This window comes from Epinephelus fuscoguttatus, linkage group LG20 (assembly GCF_011397635.1).
Source record: "Epinephelus fuscoguttatus linkage group LG20, E.fuscoguttatus.final_Chr_v1".
Lineage (NCBI taxonomy): Eukaryota > Metazoa > Chordata > Actinopteri > Perciformes > Serranidae > Epinephelus > Epinephelus fuscoguttatus.
In genome coordinates, this window is record NC_064771.1 from 20,304,626 (window position 1) to 20,327,052 (window position 22,427).

The window sequence follows — 22,427 nt, forward strand, 5'->3', positions numbered from 1 at the left end:
CTCTGCCCTTTCATGCGCAAATGAGGAAAGCCTAATGTAGAGAGAGCACACCTCTCTGCCCTTCCACGCACCTACATGGAAAACCTAAGGCAGGGAGAGCAGCAGCAACAACCCCCTCGGATGTGAGCTGAGCTTGACATCATGTCCTGCTTGAACTAACATTATGCTCCATTTTATTTTGGCCATTGTTTTAAATTTCTCCTCAAATATCTCCAAATTAGTTGGTGGCTGGAACATCTAATGAGCGATGAAAGTTAGCAAGTGCTAGTAGTTTGCTTATCTTTCTATGCCTGGGAAGAGCGTGTATAATGATGTGTAGCTGTATCGCTATGTAGGCCTACCTATTTTAAACTACTTAAAGATAAATTGTGCACGGTTTTCTTAAAAATCAATTGACTCATACAGAAGTAAACCCTCTCAATCATCGCGTATGCCCCATTTGAAATGTGTGGTGGTGTATTTTTCTGCAGAGACTCTGCCCTGTTAATCAGCAAAGATGGGAAAACACAATGAAATTGTTTATTTGAACTGGTATGAATATTACTGACAGACAGCGCATCAGAGAGAGAATTATGACTTAAGGATTATGGCACCCAGCATACAAACATTCTTCTGATCAGTGGACCTTACAGACTAAATATAAATAACTAACAGGGTAATCGAGGTATAGACACAAATTCTGACTTTATGACAGCTTCAGTGGCTGAGGGTCAACACTTTTTTTTTTGTCCCTCTTGTTTACAATGCGTAGTTTATTTTTACCTCCATCCACATTTAAAAACCCGTAGACAAAATCAGTAGACCCATACTGGCATAGCTAAACTTAAAGAGTCGGCCTTTCAGCGTGATTTGTTTTCCTCTCTTTTCAGCTGTGCGCCAATGTGATAGCGCCGCCATATATGAAACACAAGTGTCAGCTGGCTTAATTTCCTTGCACTCCTTTCAGATGGTTCTATGACATTCAAATGTTTAGTCGAGGATTTATACCTAAAGAGAGTGTGATGGGTAACCCTTGACTGAAAAGAGAGACATTGATCACATAATTTAGTCATATTTAATAAAAGTGTAGATTTGAAAAAGATTTTTTTTGCTTTGAGTGAGGTCCTTGAAAATGAAGAGAAAATTGTGCTTGAAAAAGTACTTTGTAAGTCCTTGAATTTCATTTTGTAATGTCTGTATGAATGCTTTTGGAGTCATTTCCTCCAACTTATATTCTACATTTTTCTCTCAACACCAATAAAGTGGCATAATTTAACTCAATTGCAGTGAGATTTGCCAACCTCAATTAAGACTTTAAATTATTTTGCTTGATGCTTAGGGGTGGTGTTGTGCTTTGCTCATGGTGCTCTGTTGTGTGCTAGTGTTATGTGCAACATGAGTGGCTGATGTGCAATACTGCTATGTGTAGTATTTGTTTCTATGTTTTTTTCTGATGTATGCTTTTCATTCGAGTCCAAGATGAATTTTAAAGTATAATCCATAATATCGTATTATATCGTATCGTATCGCATCATATCATTAATTCCCAGAATGTGAAAACAAATTTGAATTGTAACAAGCTTGAAACATAGTTGGATTTTAACTGTTATCTTTTCCAAAGCTGTGGAAGTGCCATCTGATGAGGTTTAGTGAAATATTTTACAGCTGAACATTTGTTTTTCAGCTCAGTCTAAAATGAGCTTTAATTGCATTTTTTTTTTCTCTGTTGTGTAGGTGTCAGTCGTGAACCAGCTGGACATGCAGGTGGTTGTGTCAAACGTCCCTCCAACTTATGTGGAGAAAAACAAAGACAAGCTGCTCAGGTAATGTACATTATACTGCATTATACTGTGACACTTATAACCAAGAAATGTTAAGATTTTTTTTTATTTTTAGGAAGTATACTGAAGCTCTTATCAAGAGAGCAGGTCAGTTTCAGGTTAGCAAGTGCCTTCAACATTGGAAAAAGCTGATGATGGACACCTTCTCTGGTGAACCACTGAGCCTCTGCTTACATAAAGTCTATTGTTAGACTTTGATAAGCAGCTGCTGACTTATCTCAGATAACTCGTTTTATACTATAATACCTCTGAATATGTATGTGATTTCACAGAATAATGTTAAAGGTGAAAAACATAGCTTGTGACAAAGCTTTTGCTATTCGGGCCCCTGAGCTGTGGAACTCTCTGTCCAAGGATCTCAGCTCTGTGACCTTTTTTCAATCTCTTCTTAAAATTCACTTTAATTGTTTGGCTTTTCCTGCCTCAGCGCTGCCGACAGCCATGGCCGAAGGCACGATGTTTTCGGGTTGTCCATCCTTTCATATGTACATACATCATTTCCATCCTGAATGCAGTATCGTTGTGGGAGCTTTTTTTTTTTTTTTTAAATTTTGCACAAATGTTCACGCAGACTCATCAATGAAATTATTACTTTTTGGTGGTCAGCGGTCAGGGTCACTGTGACCTTGTCTGTCTTCAAAATTCAAGATCCTTTTATTGTCATTCAGCAAAAACATCAGTGATGCAAAGCAGAACAAAATTACGAGCATGGTACCGTTAAAAACACAGATATTCTCGTGAATGTGATACCTCAAGAACGCCTTGAGGGAATTTCTTCAAATATGGCTCACAGGTTGACTTGGACTCGATTTTGGTGGTGAAGGTTTAAAAATCAAGGTCACCATGACCTTGCATTCATCTCATTCTTGTGAACGCATTATCTCAAAAACAGCTCAATGGAATTTCTGTAAATTTGGCACAAAAGTCCACTTGGACTCAAAGATGAACTGATCAGTTTTTGGTGGTCATAGTTTAGAGGTCAAGGTCACTGTGACCTTGTCTGTTTCATTCTCATGAGCATGATTTCTAAAGAACACCTTGAGAGAATTTCTTCAAATTTGGCACAAAGGTTGACTTGGACTTGAGGATGAAGGATGAGATCTCAGTGATCAAGGCTCAAAGGTCAAGATCACTGTGACCTCGCATCCATCTTATTCTTGTGAACGTGATATCTCAAGAACAGCATGAGGGAATTTCTTCAAATTTGGAGCAAACATTCACTTCAACTGTAGAATAAACTCAGTAGAATTTGGTGGTCTAGGGTCAAAGGTCAAGGTCAGTGTTTTTGGCCATAACTCCGAAAGTCTTTTGCTAATTGTGGCAAAACTTCACACAAATGTCTAACAGGATATAATGAGAAAGTGGTGAAATTTTAAATCCAAAAGGTCAAAGGTCAACTTCACTGTTACATCATTATGTTCTGCAAGAACGCTTTTCTGGCTATTATTTTACATCATATCTCAGGAACAAAAGGGGAGACATTTGGTCAGACAACAAACTGGTGACACTGATCTTGAAACTGTGCTGATTGTATCTTCTGTGGTGCAGGTGGGAAGATGTGGGTGAAGCATCCATGTTTTCACAAACATGTTGTGTGTTACCCAGCCCCCACTAGCTGGCACTTTTATTATCCTCCTCCACCCTCCATCTCTTGAGGCCAACACACACTCTTTATGATATTCCGTGCTACGCTCAAAACATCTGGGGCTTGAGCCATGAAAACATGACCTTATCAACACCACAGTAGCAGCTTTAATGGGAGATATTCTGCCTTTGCCTCAGTGCAGCTTAGCCTGTTTCAGGAATTGCTTGAATCAAGTAACAATATCTTCTTTCACAGTCTGCCAAATGTATTTTCAGTCATTTGAATAAAGGCAAAAATGTTTATGCTAAACACAAACTGCATTATTCATTCTATGATATATATTTTGTCCATAATACACAGCTCAGTCAGGTTACTGCTTTATTTTTCCTCACACACATTAGTGGATAATGACATTTTAAAGTACTTACCATCTTTTCTCTCTACCCCTCTTACATACACGCACACAAACACACACACCTTAGCGGGACATTTCCTGCTGTGAGCAGGTGTTTCTGGCGGGACAGAAATCAATATTTCACAGCATGACTCTGCTTAGCTGACAGGATGAAAAAAATGTGTGTGTGGTCTTGTGTGCCTGTTTGGTTTGTGTGGTGTGACCGGGGTCTTGTAAGTACATGTTTGTGTCTACAAAGGTGTGTATTTTTGTATATGTGTTGATTAATGTGTGTGTCGGCCATGTCTCAACATGTATCCTGAAGGCGTCACAATCCATCCTTTTTAATCCTCAGCATCTTGGAGCGCTACGTCCAGGAACAGATACCGGGCGCAAAGGTTGTTGTGGAAACCATTGGTCCCCATCGCCATGGTGACGGAATGGAGCAGGAAGACTACACCAAGTCAGACCTCATGATTTATGCCATCGACCCGCTGACAAATAGAGCTGTATCAAGACAGGAGCTCTACAAGTAAGAACTTTGCCAACAACAAATCCATGAAAAGTAAAGTGGCAGCACTCCAAAATCTTTATATCATAAAATGAGATAGGACTGAACCTAAATTACATGGCAATTAAGTAATTCCTAATTTAACTGGCCTCAATTAGTTTTGTTGGAGTGCTGCCATTCACACAAGTGTGCAGGTTATTTTGTTGAAGTCAGTCTTGTTCTTTTTGGCAGCTTAGCCGATCAAGAAAAGTTCTCACGAATTGTGTCAGTCGTCACTTTGACTGGGTGCTATTTTTACAAAACAAAAAAGTATAACCACACAAGTAAGTGGGCAACTTGCTGACTAACAGACCAATTTGCTGCATGGATAACTTTTCTGATATTTAGCTGGCACAGAGTTCTGGCCTTTACCACGGCATATTACCACTGGTTTGATGTTGGCATCACTTCCACTGAATATTAGAGGTCAATTTATAGTGTTCTTTTGTCAGTTACATCACTGTGTTTCTTCTCCCAAGGTTTCTTGATGGTAAACTCTTGGACATCAATAAAGAGTTCCAGCCTTTCCTCCCTCCTGGTGGACGGATTCTGGAGATCCGAACCCCTGAGGTGGTGACCAGCGTGAAGAAAGCTGTGCAGACTGTAGGCTACACAGAGGGGGCGCTGTTGGCTCTGGCAGTTATTATCATTATCTGCTGTGTCCCAGCCATACTGATTGTCATTATCACCTACAAACAGTGAGTATGACTTATGTGTAGGTGTTGTTTTAGTTTGTTTTATGGCAGTTTCTGAATAGAAATGGAACTTAAAGACACTAACGACCGAATGAGACTGTACGAGCTTACTGTCCTTCTTATTGGCTTGTGTTGGCCATATTTTACAGTAGTTTACTTTCTTTTTATCAACAAATCCCATGAAAAGGTCAAAAACCGACAGTGAGCTGGTCCTGCTAAGACCCCACCTCTTTGTGGTCGTTAGCTGCTGATGGTCCGTCAAGCTGTCGGAGCCAGCATGGAGCCCACACTACCACTAACTGCACTCCCTGGAGAAGTATTATTTAATTTTTGGAAAAAGACAAAAGCAATTTCACAGAGAAGCAGTCTCAAGGGTTTACAATATGTGTTTGACGGATACACCCAGGATGTCAAACTCACTCAGCAGCAAAAACAAGTTAAATAGATAAAGATAGTTAAAAGCTAAAGCCTAGAGATCCCAGAGTAAGACAAACTGCAGCACTGTTCCTGTAAAGCAGGGTAGGTGTTTGTTCACTGTTATAATCATTACAAAGCAAAAGCAGCATGTGTATACATTCAGCATAGCTTTAGTCGCAGAAATACAATATAATATTCTTTAGTGTATAATTACCTGAAAATAATTATTGCCTTTGTGTTACCTTAGAATGAGCCTTCTATATCTACATAGGGAGCGGGTCCATGTCTACAGAGATCGCCATGTTGCCCCACCATGTTTCTACAGTAGCCCAGTAGTGACAAACCAAACACTGGCTCGAGTTAGGGTCATTCATGTTATTAGCCGCCATAGCTCTCCTACATGCAACCTCACTGCTCACATCCTGCTCAAAGATTTTTTTTCTCCAAGTGAGGATTGGATATATGCCGTTACGCTCAAGATTAATATATATGTAAATTCTTGAAGATTCACTCATTACTAAAAGTGTATGTCATATAAAAACTAAAGTAATGATTAAAGTTGTCACAGTGAAATTTAAGGTGTGCTGATGGATTCACGTCGTCACCTCATGCATTGAGTAACATTACAAGTAATGTTCCACCTAACTGTACGTTCACACCAACAGCGACCAGAGCTTCCAAAATGCCGGAAGTCATTCATTTTCAATGAGAGCCTGGCAACTTGGGCGACTTGGGCAACCTGGTCGTCAGCCGCGCGTCTTGGGCGACCAAAGCAACCGGAGCGTCTCCGGAAGAGAGTTAAAACTCGTTACTTTATGGTAATGAGCTCTGACACAGTTCAGAGACGGAATGCTGATGTGCTTAGATGAAGCGGGTCCCAGAGAACAAGCCATGTTGGTTCCTACAGCACACTTGTTCTGACAATAGATATCGAGAAGTTTATTACTTGCGTTCGCGCCCACTCAATCCTTTATAATGTGTCGCTGTTAGGTTACAGGGACCAAAATAAAAAGAATGAGGCTTGGGAACGCGCCGCAGTGGTAGTTGGTTGGTCTGGTGAGTTTTAAAGTGTGTAATGTTAGTAATAGAGGAGAGACTTGCAGGCTAATGTTGCGACATAGCATGCAAGTCTTCCTTGCTTGGTTTGAATGGGATGACATACGTTTTCTGTTTTCATTGACCAAACATAACTTTCTGTTATGCCAACTATGAGCTTTTTTACTGGACACCAGCAAGCAGCAACTACGCTGCTTTCAAGCCAGTAGTCCGCTTTGTGGCTCCTTTAAATTGAGAAGCATGATCAAACGTTCAATGATTCACGTGATGAGCGTCTAGAGCGACCAAAGCTGCCACAGATATTTTTTACAGTCGTGCTTCTTGGGCATCTTTGCCTCTTAGGAAGCTTCTGGTTTGAACGTACAGTTAAAAGTCGTCAGCAGTCGGCCCAATTAAGAATTATTTTTTTCTCAGAGAAAAGGCAGCAAAACATCCTTTCATGGACAGTAGTTACATGAGCCTCAAAACCAGCCACAACTCAGCCCTGAACAGAGTGACCATCCGCTACTGACCAATCAACAGACTGCAGTGTTCACAACTCCACCTTTTAGTACCAGATCTGTGTGCTAGGTACCCCAACAGAGGGGGGACCAAAAATGGGGACAGTAGGGAACAGTTCCATTGGTACCATCCACAGCTTTTCACAGTGGAAACGGAAAAAAAGCTTGCTGAACTGAACTGTATGGTATCATACTGCTTGGTTGAAACCGGGCCTATGATTGGCCAGTCTGCTTTTGAAGGTGGGACTTAGGGTCATCCCAAGCCCAATATAGCTTATTTCTCTGTGCCAAAGAGCTCCATTGTTGTCCAGAAACAATTAAAAACATATGATTTTGCCACATATCTGCACTTATGGATGGAAATTGGCGCTGTAGTTTATTTTAAATTGACATACATGATCTTGGTGATGTCATGATATTCACTAGTTGATCCTACCTACCTGGAGATAGTGCCCAACAAATGCACTAGTTATACCTGTTTGAGAAACATAAGCTAAGAGCAAAAGTGTCGAGCTGTTTCAGGAAATAACTCAGCCTTTTGAAAAATATATATATGTATGAAACTTAATTATTTTTTGTCAACTTTTAAAAGGTGTCTGTCCCCACTAGGAACAAGTGGGCTTGCAGCTTACTGCCGTTGAAAGGTTAGGAAGGTTGAAAAATATTCAGAGACAGGACTAACAAACGTGTCAGTCTTTACCAGATCTCAGCTGCCCATCAATGCACAACTCTCACCTTTTTATTTTACTCTCCATGTCCATGTTTACTTCTCTTGCATGCATTGGCAGGTGGTTTATTGTGTAGCTATTAAATCTACTGCATTCAAACATAACAGCCCAGCAATAAATCCTGTCTTCTGCAGCTTTTATGTTCTTTGTAATGTACCTTTGGAGTGATTTCTGGGCCTAAGCATTGCCGCCCCATACATAATTGTGCCTTAAATGAAACCATCTACTTCAGCATCAATTTGGCGCTACTAAACTATAATGTATGAATATACATGTGGGTCTAAAAAAAGCAGGATTTTACTTTAAATAGCAATGGTAACAGAAATAACAAGTCATTTAGAGTACTTATGATTTTCTTTTAGGAGGATGCAGGCAATCAGAGAAAAAGACAAAGCTGACAGAGTCTCCCACAGGACATCCTTTAGCACTATTTATCATTTTATAACCTGGGCCAGTCACTTCCCCAGATGATTCAGCATGCCAGCCTGTCCCACAGTGCCAATTGTAATAGTTTGTTTAGCTAACCACCGTGAAAGGCTATTAATTTCATCTGTCTCCCAAACACACATAAACAGGCACACACACACACACACACACACACACACACACACACACACATATAAACTGGATCAGTGCGTTTTGGAGAGCGCTTCTCATCCTGCTGAGAAAGAGAGACAAATAACAACAGACTGAAGAGGAGAGGAGATTTGAAGAAAGAAAAACAGAGTAGTAATCATCAGCATAATAATTACTAGTCTCTGTTGCTAAATGACTGTAATGAAGACCAATTGTCCAACTGGGTTGTAAATTACAAAAAGTAAACCTGGCTAACAAGAGGTATTGTGTGATTTATGGTTCTAATAATCACCAATCTTTCTCTCTCTTTCTCTGTCTCTCGTCTGCTGCGTCTGTCACCGCCAGATTCAAAGAGTGAGTACTGCTCTCGTATTATTCCCATGCTAAAATATTAATGTCATGGCTGTCTTAAACACCTCTCATTGTGATTAATGTGTTGACTGTCATTGTACAATAAAATGGATGAGATCAGGAAGGGCAGTGAGACAGAAAGGACAGCGGACAATCGAACAAATGAATCCTCAAGAACACGGAATCAGTAAATGTCCAAGGAAGATGCTTTTATTAGTGTGTGTGTGTGTGTGTGTGTGTGGTCATATAGGAGTCCAGATCATGATATTGGACAAGTGATACCAAGAATACCAATGCCTGTTGGTTGTGCATGTCACATATTAACATTTTAATGGTTTTGGACATGTAGGAACAAAACAGAAGTGGACATGCTGCTACCATTCAGCAAGTTCTGTAAGATCCTTTTAAAAGATAACGACAGCAACTAATTCAAGAGAATGTTGGGAAATTGGGGAATTCAATGTGCTGTTGTCTCATAATTTCCACTTTGACACTGTTTAGTGTAAGTGTTACATAGTTTGTCATGCAGAGAGGCACCCTAAACAGTTTGACAATGATTCACAATTCTATATGGATTTGTGTTTTCAGTCAAGAAACAGAGGCACAAACATTCAGTATACCACTGACTAAGGGTGCTTTCACACCTGCCCTGTTTGGTTCGGTTCAATCGAACTCAAGTTCGTTTGCCACCTAAGTGTGGTTCGTTTGGGCAGATGTGAACACAGCAATCACACTCAGGTGCGCACCAAAACAACCGGACCAAGACCTTCTTGAAGAAGTGGTCTTGGTCCGGTTACAAATTAACTCTGGTGCAGTTTGTTTGTGGTGAGAACGTGTTGAAGGATTATTAATGTGCACCTCCTCCTGTACTGCCTTAATATGCACATTCAGCACATCCAATGCATCAAAACATTGTTTTCTAGTTGGAGCCGCGCCTCGTTTTCAAACTGTATGGTTTGCCTAAAATGAACAATGACAGCAATATAGTCCACGATGAGCAGCGCTAAAATCAACCTGCGTAGCTGTCCCTCCATTGTGACATTAGAAAGTATCACATTTATCTTGCAAGTGTACTCTTCTTCAACGTTTTGTTTGCATCCTGGATTTTTCCCACATGGAAATTCTGACCAATCAAGAGCAGTTTTCTCACGCAAGGCATTTGATCTGGTCCACTTGTAAATGCTGCCATGAGAACACGAACCAACTCTAGGCAATTATGCAACTCTGTAACAAAGCAAGCAAACCCTAGGTCTGGAAGCACCCTAATAGAATAAGACTCTACAGCAATACTAGTGGCTCTGTGATAAATGCTAACGCCCTGATTGGACAGAGCGCGTTTTGCAGCTTACTGCGTCTTTTTTTAATTGTTGCAAGGCAACCACTGAATCACATGTCCTTAAGCTATTTTGTGGTGAAGTGAACTTGTAACATAGGCAGGGGGCACTTGCTCTGGCTCTGATTGAGGGTTGGGGGGGGGGAGCAGATGATGTTGGCTGCTTTTAACACTCTGAGTTGAAGTATTTTTTAACTCGAGGCATGCTGCTGCAAAAAGGTGAGGTGCATAGAGAAGAAAATTGTGTAGCACTTAGCAACGCAAAAGCAGCAAGCAAAACATCCCGCTCTCATTGAAAATAATTACAAAAAAACATAAGTCAAATTACTGGATAAACTGAGAATGTGACCCAGCGATGGCCCTGGAGGAAAACTTAAATGATCACGAAAGTAATTACAGTTCATCCTGAGATGAACAGGAACAGTAACATGTGGATGTGTGTGCAGAATTCATGTCAATCCATCCAAAACTTGTTGAGACATTTCACCAAAAACAAAAATGTCATCCTCATTGTGGTGCGAGAGAAAATGTCAGGGTATCATCAGTCAGTCTCTATCCTCTGGAGAGTTTCAGTGTCTGTACAAAATTTCATTGTTATTCATTCATGTTGTCAAGGTATTTCAGTCTGAGCCAAAATGGTGGACAGACAGACACTACACTACACTACACTATACTGTTATGAAATATAGTGTATAAAACATGTATACATTGTTAGAATTGCACAATCTGAAAACATACAGAAATAAATGAAGTTGACATGAAAACTCACTTAAGGACTCAGCTAGAGATGAAAGCACTGATGTTATAAGCCCTCCTGCCCTGCTCATGACCGTTTCACTACTTTCAAAGGTCGGGATTTTACTCTTAACTTTTGATACCTAACCCTGTGTTTCCTCTCTGCTGTGTCCAGACGCCAGGCAGAGTGTGCCAAAACAGCCCGTATCCAGATGGCGCTGCCAACGGGCAAACCTGGGGGAGGCACTGCCAACAACCTGTATGAAGAGCTGGGTGACAACGCCATGTAAGTGAAGTGTGAAAGTGGCATTTACATTGATGAGCCAAAGCAGAGGCATTAGCTCACATTTCTATGACTGTTAAACTCCAGCCTTTGGCAGTGTGCCGTCCTCTGCTTTGAGAGCTTTGTGGTGTCCACACATGCGGTCAGTCCCATAACATTATATTATATGACACTCTATAAGTTGGGACAGGACCAGGGACCACACTCAAAACCAAATGCTAAGGTGCAAAAGGACCAGAAGGAAGGCAAAAAGAAGGCTCTACACACTTGGGTTTAATGTAGTTGGAATACTATTTACCCCCCCAAAAAAGCCAGGCTTTTGATGTTTACGTCACCTGTACTATGTCGTGTAACGCACTTGGGAAATGCAGTTTAGTGTTGTCATGATACTGGAATTCCTAACTTGAATACAATACCTTGAAAAATATTAAATACCATTTTCAATACCATAGGGAAAACTGACTTTTGATTTCATACTGGTTTTGTCATGTAAACACATGTTTCTGAAGCCCTTTTTAGATAGGAATTGTGCAAATTTGCAGGAAAGCCCAATCAGTCTTCGTTCAGCATTGGCAGTATAAAAACAAAATCGGGGAGTGCGGCAAAATGCTGCCTGCCTACTTTTGATTATACAGAATGCGCCTTTTTCGGGTCAATGAGGGGCGTGAGCAAGTAACAAAACATGTAGCTCAGCGTGTGACATAAACAGTGACGTGGGAGGGAAGCCGTGGCTGCTCAGTCATTTGGTGATTCTCTCATAAGTTGGCCCGTTCTTCACCATCCCCGTCATCTGACGATTAATGGCCTCTTCGTTTGCAAGGACAAGGAGGCTGCGCAATTCCTTGTCTCCCCAGTTTCTCATCTTTACAGCATCTGTCAGGTTTGCGTTTCCCTCTTGCTACTAGCTGCTCACTAATTCCTGCTATCAGCTGTTTCCTGTTTATCCACTGCCAGTGGTTCGCATGTGCGGCGTCATCAACAGCTCCTCCCTCAAGTCCTCAACAGCCCCTCCCATTGCAGAAGGACCCCTTGGTCTGTTTAAACTAAAAAGGTTCCGCCAATATGTCTACCCTACGAGGCGGGAAATTGGGCACCTCGGATCAACTCCCCAATCCGGCTCTGTGTGTATAAACGCTCGCAGCTTGCCGGCAAAACGGCCCAACATTCGCGGAAAATCTGGCAGTGTAAAAGGGGCTTGAGAGTGAGAGGAGGCGGAGCTATATGGAAACTCTAGTATTGTGTGTGTCACCTTGCTGTTGGAGAAAAGAGTGTGAGAAAGCGCAGCTGGTATTGGTGTACTGATACTGCAAAAAATGTGTATTGAATTCCTTTCAAATATTTAGATATAATATTTAGATCAGGAGTGTCAAACGTACGGCCTGCCGACTTCATCTGGCCCTTCGGATGACTGTATGAAAGAGATGATCGTACCTAGGATGTTCTTGTCCACCAATTTTATCAGCTGCTTATATTCTATTACAATATTCTTACAGACTTTTTTTGGATACTCGATTTAACAGTCACTTATTTTATGTACCGACACCACATACTTCCTGCAGTATGCAGGAAAATACAGCTGGTCTCAAGAGATATAACAGCCACCTCACTAATGGTTGAAACTATAAACCAGCACAAAAATGACAATTACCAACATAAGCCACCATGTTCTGAACAGACGCATTATACACACTCTGACTTTGTATTAATACAAAGTCAGAGTGTGTATAATATGGAGAAAAATAAGCTGCTCCATAATCCCTGACAATAACTGAAATATTTGAGTTCAGGACATTTCTTTTATTCCATTTAAATCTTTATTAAAACAACTTCAACATCATTTTACAACAGCTTAGTGAAATAATAAAATATTTGAAAAAATAAGAGCTAAAGAAACAAAAACTGCCAGGGTAAATACACATCTTTACAGCCTTAAAGATTAGTGTATCTATTAATTATTATTCCAGTCCAGTGTCGTCTTTTTTTAGTCTTGTATAGAGTCCATTTTTCCTATTTTCTTTCTTTCTAGTTGTGCTGAACTCAACAACAAAATCCATCATTGGTAGCTCATATTAAAATCCTCTCAACCCAAGATGACGATGTTGTGTAAAACCAAAATGCAACAGTGCAAAAGTGACAACATACAAACAATAACACGAAGATCCTACAACACTGCCGCAACAAAGACCCTCCAAAGACCCTTCATTCATAGACCCTAGCTGCTTTTTAAAATCTCCCAATCTCACACACATAACAAAATGTCACACCCATCCTGTTCTGCTGGCTCACACTTTTTAGATGGATGTTGATTCTGTGCTTCTGTCTCCACGTTCCATGTTCGTACCTTTTATACAGAACAAGGTGGAATAACAGCGCAACATTCAAACTCTGTCACATCCTTGTTTACTTTAGAGATATAATTCATTTCATGACTTGTAGAAGTGTTCACCTTCTGAGCAAACAAAACCGCCTTAATGGGGAACGTGGACTCTGCTGGTGTTCTCTGGGTCACTGATTGACGCACGTCCACACCATCAACAGACTTGTTCAACAACCAAATTTTAATGGCTGCCAGCACAGGCCAGCAATTAAACTAATTGGTCATATCTTGAGCCAGTTTCTTGTCAAACTGATGAATGATAAGACGACTGTGCTTACACAATATGTTAGTACGTTTCAGCCTGTGGACTGCTCTTCAACATCTTGTAAAGAATGTGTTGCTCAAAATATTTATTGAAACTTAAAGATAAATAATACATCATTGATAGGCCTGTTACAATAACTACTTCAGTTTGGCAATATATTGTCCCAGATATAACTGCAATGAGCTAAGTTATTGTTATTTTGGGATCAATTTATGCCACTGATATGATAATATGATAGCATATTAATACAAGTACACTATTACACATTCTAAAGAATATTCAGACAGACTTTATTAAAAACACTTGTTAATATGCACAAGGAAGTACATGTAAAGTTGTAGTACCTTTATATAAGCAGCCCCGGAATGATCGGTTTTAGAGTCAATACAAAATTTGGCCAACTTTTTATATATCTCGTACTTATTTGGTCTCTTTTTCAAACTCAGTGCAGACTAATTTGGATCGATGCTGGAGCGCTGCTTGGGTGTAGATGGACTGTATTTTGTGGTAGCTCATTATTGCATCTCACCTTTAAAGAAGCTAAAATTATCGCGTTCACTCGGGTGTTGTGTTCCCATCAATGCTGACTGGAGCCAGAGGTGGTAAGTACCTGTGACTACTGCAAAGTCATTTGACCTGGGTGTGAATGCCAATTAAAACTTTTCCCACTGTATTAAAAAACCAGATGTTAATGGGTGTTAGCTGGGGTTTTTTGTGCAGTGGAAGAAAAGGGCTTAATAAACAAGCTTTGCAAAGCTCCAGAAGCAAATTTACTTTTCCTAGCATGGCGAAGGCATTAACTGCCCTACTCTCCCACTTTATTTATTTATTTATTCATTGATTTATTTAGTTATTTAGTGGATCCCCATTAGTCACTACCAAGGTAGCAACTACTCTTCCTGGGGTCCGTTACACATTACATCATAGATTGAAACAAATACAGAATTGAAAATCCGAGGCAAAAAGAAACAAAATACAACCAAAAAAACAAAAACAAAAAACAAAATCAGTAGATTACTCACAAAATACTCAGAAATGATCACAAAAAAATAAGTAATAATAATGATAATAATAATAGTAATTTTACAGCTCAAAGGAAATAGTAATACTGTTAAAACAGCATAAGACCGGCAAAGATTCACATTAAAGTTTGTAGAGTCAAGTATTACATAACAAAGCCTATTTGCGATGGGTTGGTGTTCTGTGCCATTAGGTATCTCTTTACCCTCTTCTTTAAAACAGCTGTACTTGTTACATGTGTAATGTCTGCTGGCAAGCCACTCCATAATTTCATTCCTCTGAATATTACAGTAAGTTGCATGGTTACACCCTGCCTTTCTGAAATGCCGTCTTTCCGAAAATAGACCTCCATTCTTCGTAATGGCGGGGTTTCCCATTTTTTCTAAAGGCCCCGCTATTCCAAATATTGGGGACAACGCCCACAGTTCGTCAACAGGTGCCTCCAATCAGCCGCACACTCAATCACAGATCTGCTCCGACCAGCCTCCCCCTGCAACTACAGCTCCACTTGGCTTATTGTTGTCATGGATAGGCCTACATCGGTGCTTCTAGCTGGTGATATGCTGTGATAAGGCTTTAAAATTGTAGCCGTGGGTATATGCTCATTATATCGCAGTTAAGAAACAATCAGATTGACTGATTTCACCTTTCCATTTTGTAAATGCATTTAATATATTTACTCCGACCAGAAGCCAGATTATCACTAGTCTGTCTGACCCCCCGGGAATACGTGTTGTGCGAGTGTGGCCGGGAGCGCGCCCACAGACAGAGCATGTAAAAAGACTTGACAAGCGGCTCCTTTTAAATGTGTTTGCTGCTAGCAAAATTATACATAATAAATGAAGACTGACATATTTTCAATAAAAAAACAATGAGTTTAGCGTTCATTTCAAGCTTTTGTAGTACAACAAATTTCAGAATTGTGCGAGTGTGGCCAGAGAGCAGGCAGCAGTGTTTGAGGCAGGAAACTCGATATGGAATTGAAAATCAGTTTCTGAGTGGGGGTGGTTTGGATCGGCGGTGTTTCGGAATGGAGGACTGTCCCCATGTTGCGTTGCATTTGTTTTTGAAACAGGAAGTGAAAAACAACCTCTTGCCCCATGCCTAGTATTAATTCTATGGTCGTTGCTACTACAAAAAAAATGTTAATAATGATAATAGTTTTTATTTATATAGCGCCTTTCAAGAGACCCAAGGACACTTAACAAACAAACAAACAAACAAACAAAATAAGACAGAACAAGTTAAACAGACTAGCTGCCAAAGGCTTGTGTGAATAAGTGTCTTTTCAGCGCAGACTTGAAAGTGTCCGGAGATGGAGCATGGCGAATCTCCGTAGGGAGAGAGTTCCAGAGGGTGGGGGTCGCCACACTGAAGGCTCTCTCCCCAAAGGTCCGGGGGATGGAGAGGAGGCCTGAGTCAGAGGACCTCAGGTTCTGTGATGGGGTATGCTGGTGGAGAAGGTCCGATAGGTACGGTGGATCGAGGTTGTGGAGCGTTTTGTAGGCAAGCAGAAGTATTTTGTAGGTTATGCGGAACTTAACCGGAAGCCAGTGCAGATGAATGAGGGTGGGGGTGATGTGCTGCCAAGGCTTAGCGCAGGTAAGCACCCTGGTAGCTGAGATTTGCACATACTGGAGCCTAGCCTGTTGGTCAAGGATATCTGGGGTTGTAGACAATAGAATATTTCTTATAAAACAGAGCAGAGAAATAACCATCTTGTCCTTCACCAATGGCCAACCTAAGCATGCATTCCGATGATGTCAGCTTTTCTAAAAGAGCTAATTGTCTAGTATTCGTTGCCTTAAGATATTGGGATGGTTGGGCTTAGGCATGAAGAGGAGACTGGTTAGGGTTAGTATAAGAATATCACAGTAAGCCAACGAGAGGCAAACTAAGGCAAAGTAGGGTGGGTCATGTCTTCACTGTCCTAGGAAAAGGCCTAATCATTAAGTGTCTTTGAAGTCTGATTGAAGCATGCTGACATTTTTCTTGATCGACCGGTGACTTCAACTCAAACACACTCACTGAAATAAAAGTTGTTGATTCATCTCACTTGAGTTGCTATGTTGAACTTTCCCATATCACTTCTGAGTTTGAAGCTCTTGCAAGGATTTATCAGCTGAGTCTCTTAGAGCAGCCTCAGACTGTTGTGAATGTGGCCCTCTTTTATGGTTTGGGGACATTCTCTTTCCTTAATATCACTTTTTGCACTGGTCAAAGAAACTGACATGATGTAGAGGCGACATTATGCAGAGCCTTGTAACCCCACATCAGACAAGCGCCAAACAAAGCTCTGATTTTTGAATGCATTAACAGTTGCAGATAAACCCTGCAATTTTATCTTCACAAAGTTCACCGGCGTGCAGCTCTTTCCTTGTCAGTTCTCTTGTTGTAATGCATACCAATGTCCTCGCCATACAAAAGATAAAATGAAGGTCAACAATCTGTTCACAGAACAACATTCCCTTTGAGTGCTTCCTTTTTAGTTTACATCACGGATTTCATCGATTGGTGGCTTTCAGTACCACTGTAAAAATAAAAGTCCTCTAGGAATGACCTTTGTGTTGATGACCCTTCGCAGCCAATTAAAATATGAGTTTATTTAATGTTTGCTTTGCACACAACTTGTTGTTTTTGAAATTCTAGTGCTCTTAATTACAAGGCTGTGGATCACAGCCAAGAAACTGAGGCAATATTAATATGCTTTTTGCTGATTATGGTGAAATTACGTCCACTTTTTATTAATTCTGTCCCACATCTCCACTCCTAACAGCACTGAAGGACATTATTGCCCATCCACTCTCTGCTGCCTCAGAAATTTTCTTTATTATTGTGCAATTTAGTCATATTTTCCTCACCACTTACTGTCACTCCCTCGTTTCTGTGCGTCTTCTAGCAAATTAAGTTTAATTTATCCTCTTGCCAGTTTCTGCTGCTTTGACACGTGTTGGTTTGGTCAAACAAGAGTGTAATAGTGACTGTACGTGGAGACACCGTATTAACTTTTATCTGAAAGTTTTAACAACCTCACACATACACACACTCACTCAAGGCACTACACAGTTAGTTCATTTGTAATTCCTTACTGGAGCGTTAAGAAGAAGTTGAGAGGAATTCTTATCAGCATTACATGCATCACCGGTTTCCTGTCTGTCCTTGATATGCCTCCCCACTCCTATTAACATGAGAGCAATTCATATGCAAGATGGTAGGAACTATCTCCAAATGACAACAAGGGATTTCCAACTGGTGTCTGTGTGTGTGTGTGTGTGTGTGTGTGTGTGTGTGTGTGTGTGTGTGTGTACGCTTGTGCGTGTGCATGTGCATGTGCAACTAACCAGCCCAAATGATCTTCTGAAAAATGTGTGTGGAAATGAACTTGGATATGAGATAATTGAAATAAATGCAGCCCGTAATTTATAAAGACCACCCTGGGCGATAATTAATTCTGTTGATAAGCTGCAGAGCATGTTTAATTGTGGTGGGGAAGGTTTTTTTGTGTGTGTTGGTGCGTGTGTGTGTTTGCAAAGTAGGCAGTTTGGGATTTCTTGTGCAACACTAGTGTGTGAGTGTGTGTGTTCTGTATCATTGGAATCGTGAAGATAATCCCTTAAGAGTATAAAACCTGGAAAAGTGCAAAAGTTTGCACATTCATAATTAAGGTCCATTATCAAACTGCTCAGTAGACTGGTTTTAGAGGCATTTCTTCCTTTTAATTACCTTTGGCTGTTCACTTGACAGACTCGGGTTTTAATGTCTGTTTTCAATTACCTATGAGAAATTAACTGTTCTTTAAATTATTATCAGCAGCATGTTAAATGAAGCATGTTTTTTTAAAAAGTTACATTAAAAGTCAGGTTATTTAGCAAAATACAACATGTTTTTGTTATCACATACATAAGCAATAACGAGGTACGTAGAAAATTTTTTCAGCTTGTTCACTGGAATTTGTTGTTGCCAGGCTAACTTGGCTGCTGTATGGTTTGGTTGTTTTTTCCCCATAATTGTCGCAGTTATTAACTATCATTCAATTTAAAATGGCAGATAACAGTTTAAAGAGGGATTTATACTCCTGCATTGAATCGACACCGCACCCTACGCCTTAGCCTGACGTGCACCTCTCTAGAAATGTAACTATACACTGCGGTGACGCAGACCTCCTGTCTATTTTTGTAATCTGAGAACCATTTCCCTCAGTGGAAACAAAGCTTTTATTTAGTTTAATTTCACAGATAAGAAACAATAAATTGTAAAGACAATAAAGCCTCCACAAAAATAGCATTTTAAGTCTTGTGTGTGATTTATCCTGGCTTCGTATGAGTAGAGGCTAATCTATAAAATGTAAAATGCCATAGGCTTGTGCTAATAATGTTAGCATGTTATATTTGTTTGAAAAACATGTTTAGTAGACAGTTGTTTTGTCAGTGAACCTTGTGAGTTGTAATGGAGCTGAATTATGTAACGTTATTTTGTTAAATGTTGCTGTTGTCCTTGGTTTTATATGAGAAGAGGAAAAGTCCGCTAGCCGCTAGGCTAATTTATACAATGTAAAATGCCATAGGCTTGTGCTAATAACATTGGTATGTTGTATTTGTGGGGAAAATGTGTGCATCAAAAGACAAGAGCTTTGTCTGTGAATGCTGCAAGTTATATTTAAGCCGATTTGTGTACTTGTGTTTGAAATTGCCTCTATTAAGCCATGTTTAATGTGTGTTTAATGTGTGTTTTGGAGGTGTAACTGGAGAGTGACACGGACACACTACCGCAGAAGTATAAATGCTTGCAGTGGCGTAGGCCACATGTGTAAACTACGGCATAGGGTCTGTATAGAGCTGACACACAAGTATAAATCCCACTTAACACCTTAAGCATATGAAAAAAATCCTTATAATTCACAATTACATTTTTCAATTACCCTTTAAAGGGTCAATAATTTGAATTAAATTAAAAAAAAAATCCAATCTGGACCCTATTTTTTTCATGTTTTTACTAAAGGGAACTTTGAAATTGGTCGAGTACTGGGTGACAGGGCTGCAGTCGACAGTAGCAATACAGGCTGCAATTAAACCACATGGGCTTATTGTGCAAAATTCCCCCACGGAAAAAAAAAATTAACCAGAAATCACCTGAAATCACCATCGCCAAGCCCACTAGACTTCATTTAAAAATTCAAAGTCAACAGAAACAAATCAAACTCACAAAACCCGTCTTGGTTCATCTTTCCACCATTCCAACAATCTCCATCTCTGGTTTTGTTAAAATAAGTTCTCAATTCACACAGGGACTCGATACCTGACCAATTCCAAAAATGGCTGTTCCTATTAGTCACTAAGACACAAAAACTTTGGAAAATAGGGTCCAGGTTGAAAATACATTTCCCCTTTAAGACTACCAGATAATATTCACACTATATAGTTCAAAACATTTACTTTGAAAAGCAACTAAGAAAAATGAAAATAGCTAATATACTGTAATTTGATTAAAACTCAAAAAAGAGAGATCTGATGTGATGAATATCCCTGAACAAGATGATATTACACTTTAATTCTTTGTATTATAAAACCCTTTGACTTCAACACTTCAGTCTTTTAATATCTGGTTTTCCAAAATGAATACATGCGTTTGAAACTCATATTGCTCCCTATAACAGATATACAGTATGTGACAAATTAGGCTGTTTTCTGTTCCTAATCTCGTAGCATAATGACAAACAACCGTAGAGGGATGGCAATTAAATTACGACTTGAAAGTTTTATTCCCCAGACAGGCTGTGAGAAATTACTGAGAAATACTCTCTTCTCTCAACAACTGATATCAGAGTGTTGATCTGTGAGGTCTTTTCATTGTACAAGGCACACTGTGTAAACTTTTTCTACTGTCTCTTCTGTCTTCTTTTACAACTTTTAACATTTTAATATTCTGTGCTGTCATTCCATCACTGTACTTTTTCTGCCCTCATGTTGACTGATGTGTTCATCTTCTCTCGTTCTCATTCATCCACCTTTTATCCGTGACTGACAGACAAAAGTAAGTCTGATGCTGAAAATCGCTTCACATCTGTGACTAGTTTGATATGATGCTGTGACCGTGTTCTTGCTTTAGTTTTGTGTTTGTGTCCGTGCTTGTCAGTAGCTACTCTTGTCTTATGTGCAGGGTAAGTTGTACCTTGGTAGATCATAGAGCAAAGGTGTGTTACTGAAGTCTGATTGTGGCTCATCGGTGAATTATAATAGCACATAGAAGTGGCCAGACATGTCCCATGAAGTACCAAGAGTCTGCAGAGATTCAACAGAGCCATAAAGGACACCAGAGATTTCACAGATTAGTGCACCTTCAACCACAGAGAAGGATATAATCAGTTCTTTTGTTGGAAGAAAAATCTGCATACTCTCAGAAGTCCATGACACACACTTGTCTTTCCCTGCCCCAACAGAGCTGACATTGCTGTGATGCAGTAGTGTCTTTGTAGCGCATCACTTTTAGCGTACATAAAATCTATTTGCATTCTTTTCCTTTGTGTTTCAAAACTATTTTTTTAAGCGCTCCATCTCTTGCCCCTCTGGTAAAAACAGCACAGAGAGAAATTGCCGTTACCTTCTTTTAAGATCCCTCCTCCATTTCCTCTCATCTCTGTCCTCATTTATCTCTTAATGTGAAGTCTCTTTTCATTTCATTTATCAAACAGCTGTAGCAGATGTTTTATTGTTTTATCTGCCTTTCTACCATTCTTTATGTATCCTCCTGTAGTCTCTCCCTTTTATGAAACATTTCATTTAACGATTCTGTGCATTACTGCTCATTCATTTACATTTCATTCAGTCCCTATCTCCCTCTTTCATTTCATTTAGCTTCGATATATATAATTACATCCTTCCAATTCACTATACCCTCCTCTACTTCATATTTTATCTGTGGTTCTTTTATTATCTCTCCCTTCATTCCATCTTTTTTCTCACATTTTCTTCCATGCATGTACCAGTCGGTCAAACCACAGTGGCGGTGGGAGTGGCGGCAGTTTGGATGAAAGCGACCGCCAGCGTCTGATTTCAGATTTTGCCACACGAGCGATCGCTGCCCATCGTCAGTGTGTCGCTAACGGAGGGGTGCTCAACAACCTGCCCAAGTCTGAGTCCAATATCACCTTTCTCTCTGATGAAAACCCCCTGACCATTAAAAATCCCATCTACCATGAGGACGGGACGTTGAGCAGCCCAGAGACTCTTGGTAGAAGCCAGAGGAGAAGAGACCTTCTTGGGAATTTCTCTCCTTCCAGGAAGGGCCTTCGAGAGGCCTGGCTGAGGCTCAGCTCCCCTGGAGGAGACGTGGGGTTCGGTGGGTACAGTGGCAGTGACAGCGGGTGGGGATCTGGAGGTGGACACAGCTGGACTCTCCCGTCGAGGTTGCATCGAAGAGAGATGTACGACGCTTTGAGGCGGCAAGTGGTTATGGATCCCGTTCAGTGGGAGCTGGAGCTTCTAAAAGCTGAATTCAAGGAGAGTAAAGATGCTGGTCTGGATTCAGGATTCGACCGTGGGTTGGATTCCGATTTGATGGGAAGCCCAAGTCTGGAACCCAAGCTGACGGTCAAAGAACAAGCGAGACAGTTTGAGCAACAAGCGCTACAGGAAATGAGGCAAAGGCAAAGCAGAGATTCGCGAGGATCTCTGTCACCTGATATGTTACTTTCTGTTTTCCAGGAGTCTCCTCAGCATCACAAGCAAACCCTTAATGCTTCACCT

At 40.4% G+C, this 22,427-nt stretch overlaps 1 protein-coding gene across 1 annotated transcript in view; it reads left to right on the top strand.

The window, feature by feature from the left end:
- Positions 1 to 22,427, top strand: part of LOC125881273 (protocadherin-15-like) — a 363,072-nt gene that overhangs the window by 304,227 nt on the left and 36,418 nt on the right. The window contains exons 29-33 of the mRNA XM_049564361.1: positions 1,714 to 1,802; positions 4,155 to 4,331; positions 4,829 to 5,047; positions 8,667 to 8,675; positions 10,916 to 11,026. Coding sequence (XP_049420318.1) covers positions 1,714 to 1,802; positions 4,155 to 4,331; positions 4,829 to 5,047; positions 8,667 to 8,675; positions 10,916 to 11,026 — 605 coding nt within the window. The remainder of the gene's footprint in view (positions 1 to 1,713; positions 1,803 to 4,154; positions 4,332 to 4,828; positions 5,048 to 8,666; positions 8,676 to 10,915; positions 11,027 to 22,427) is intronic.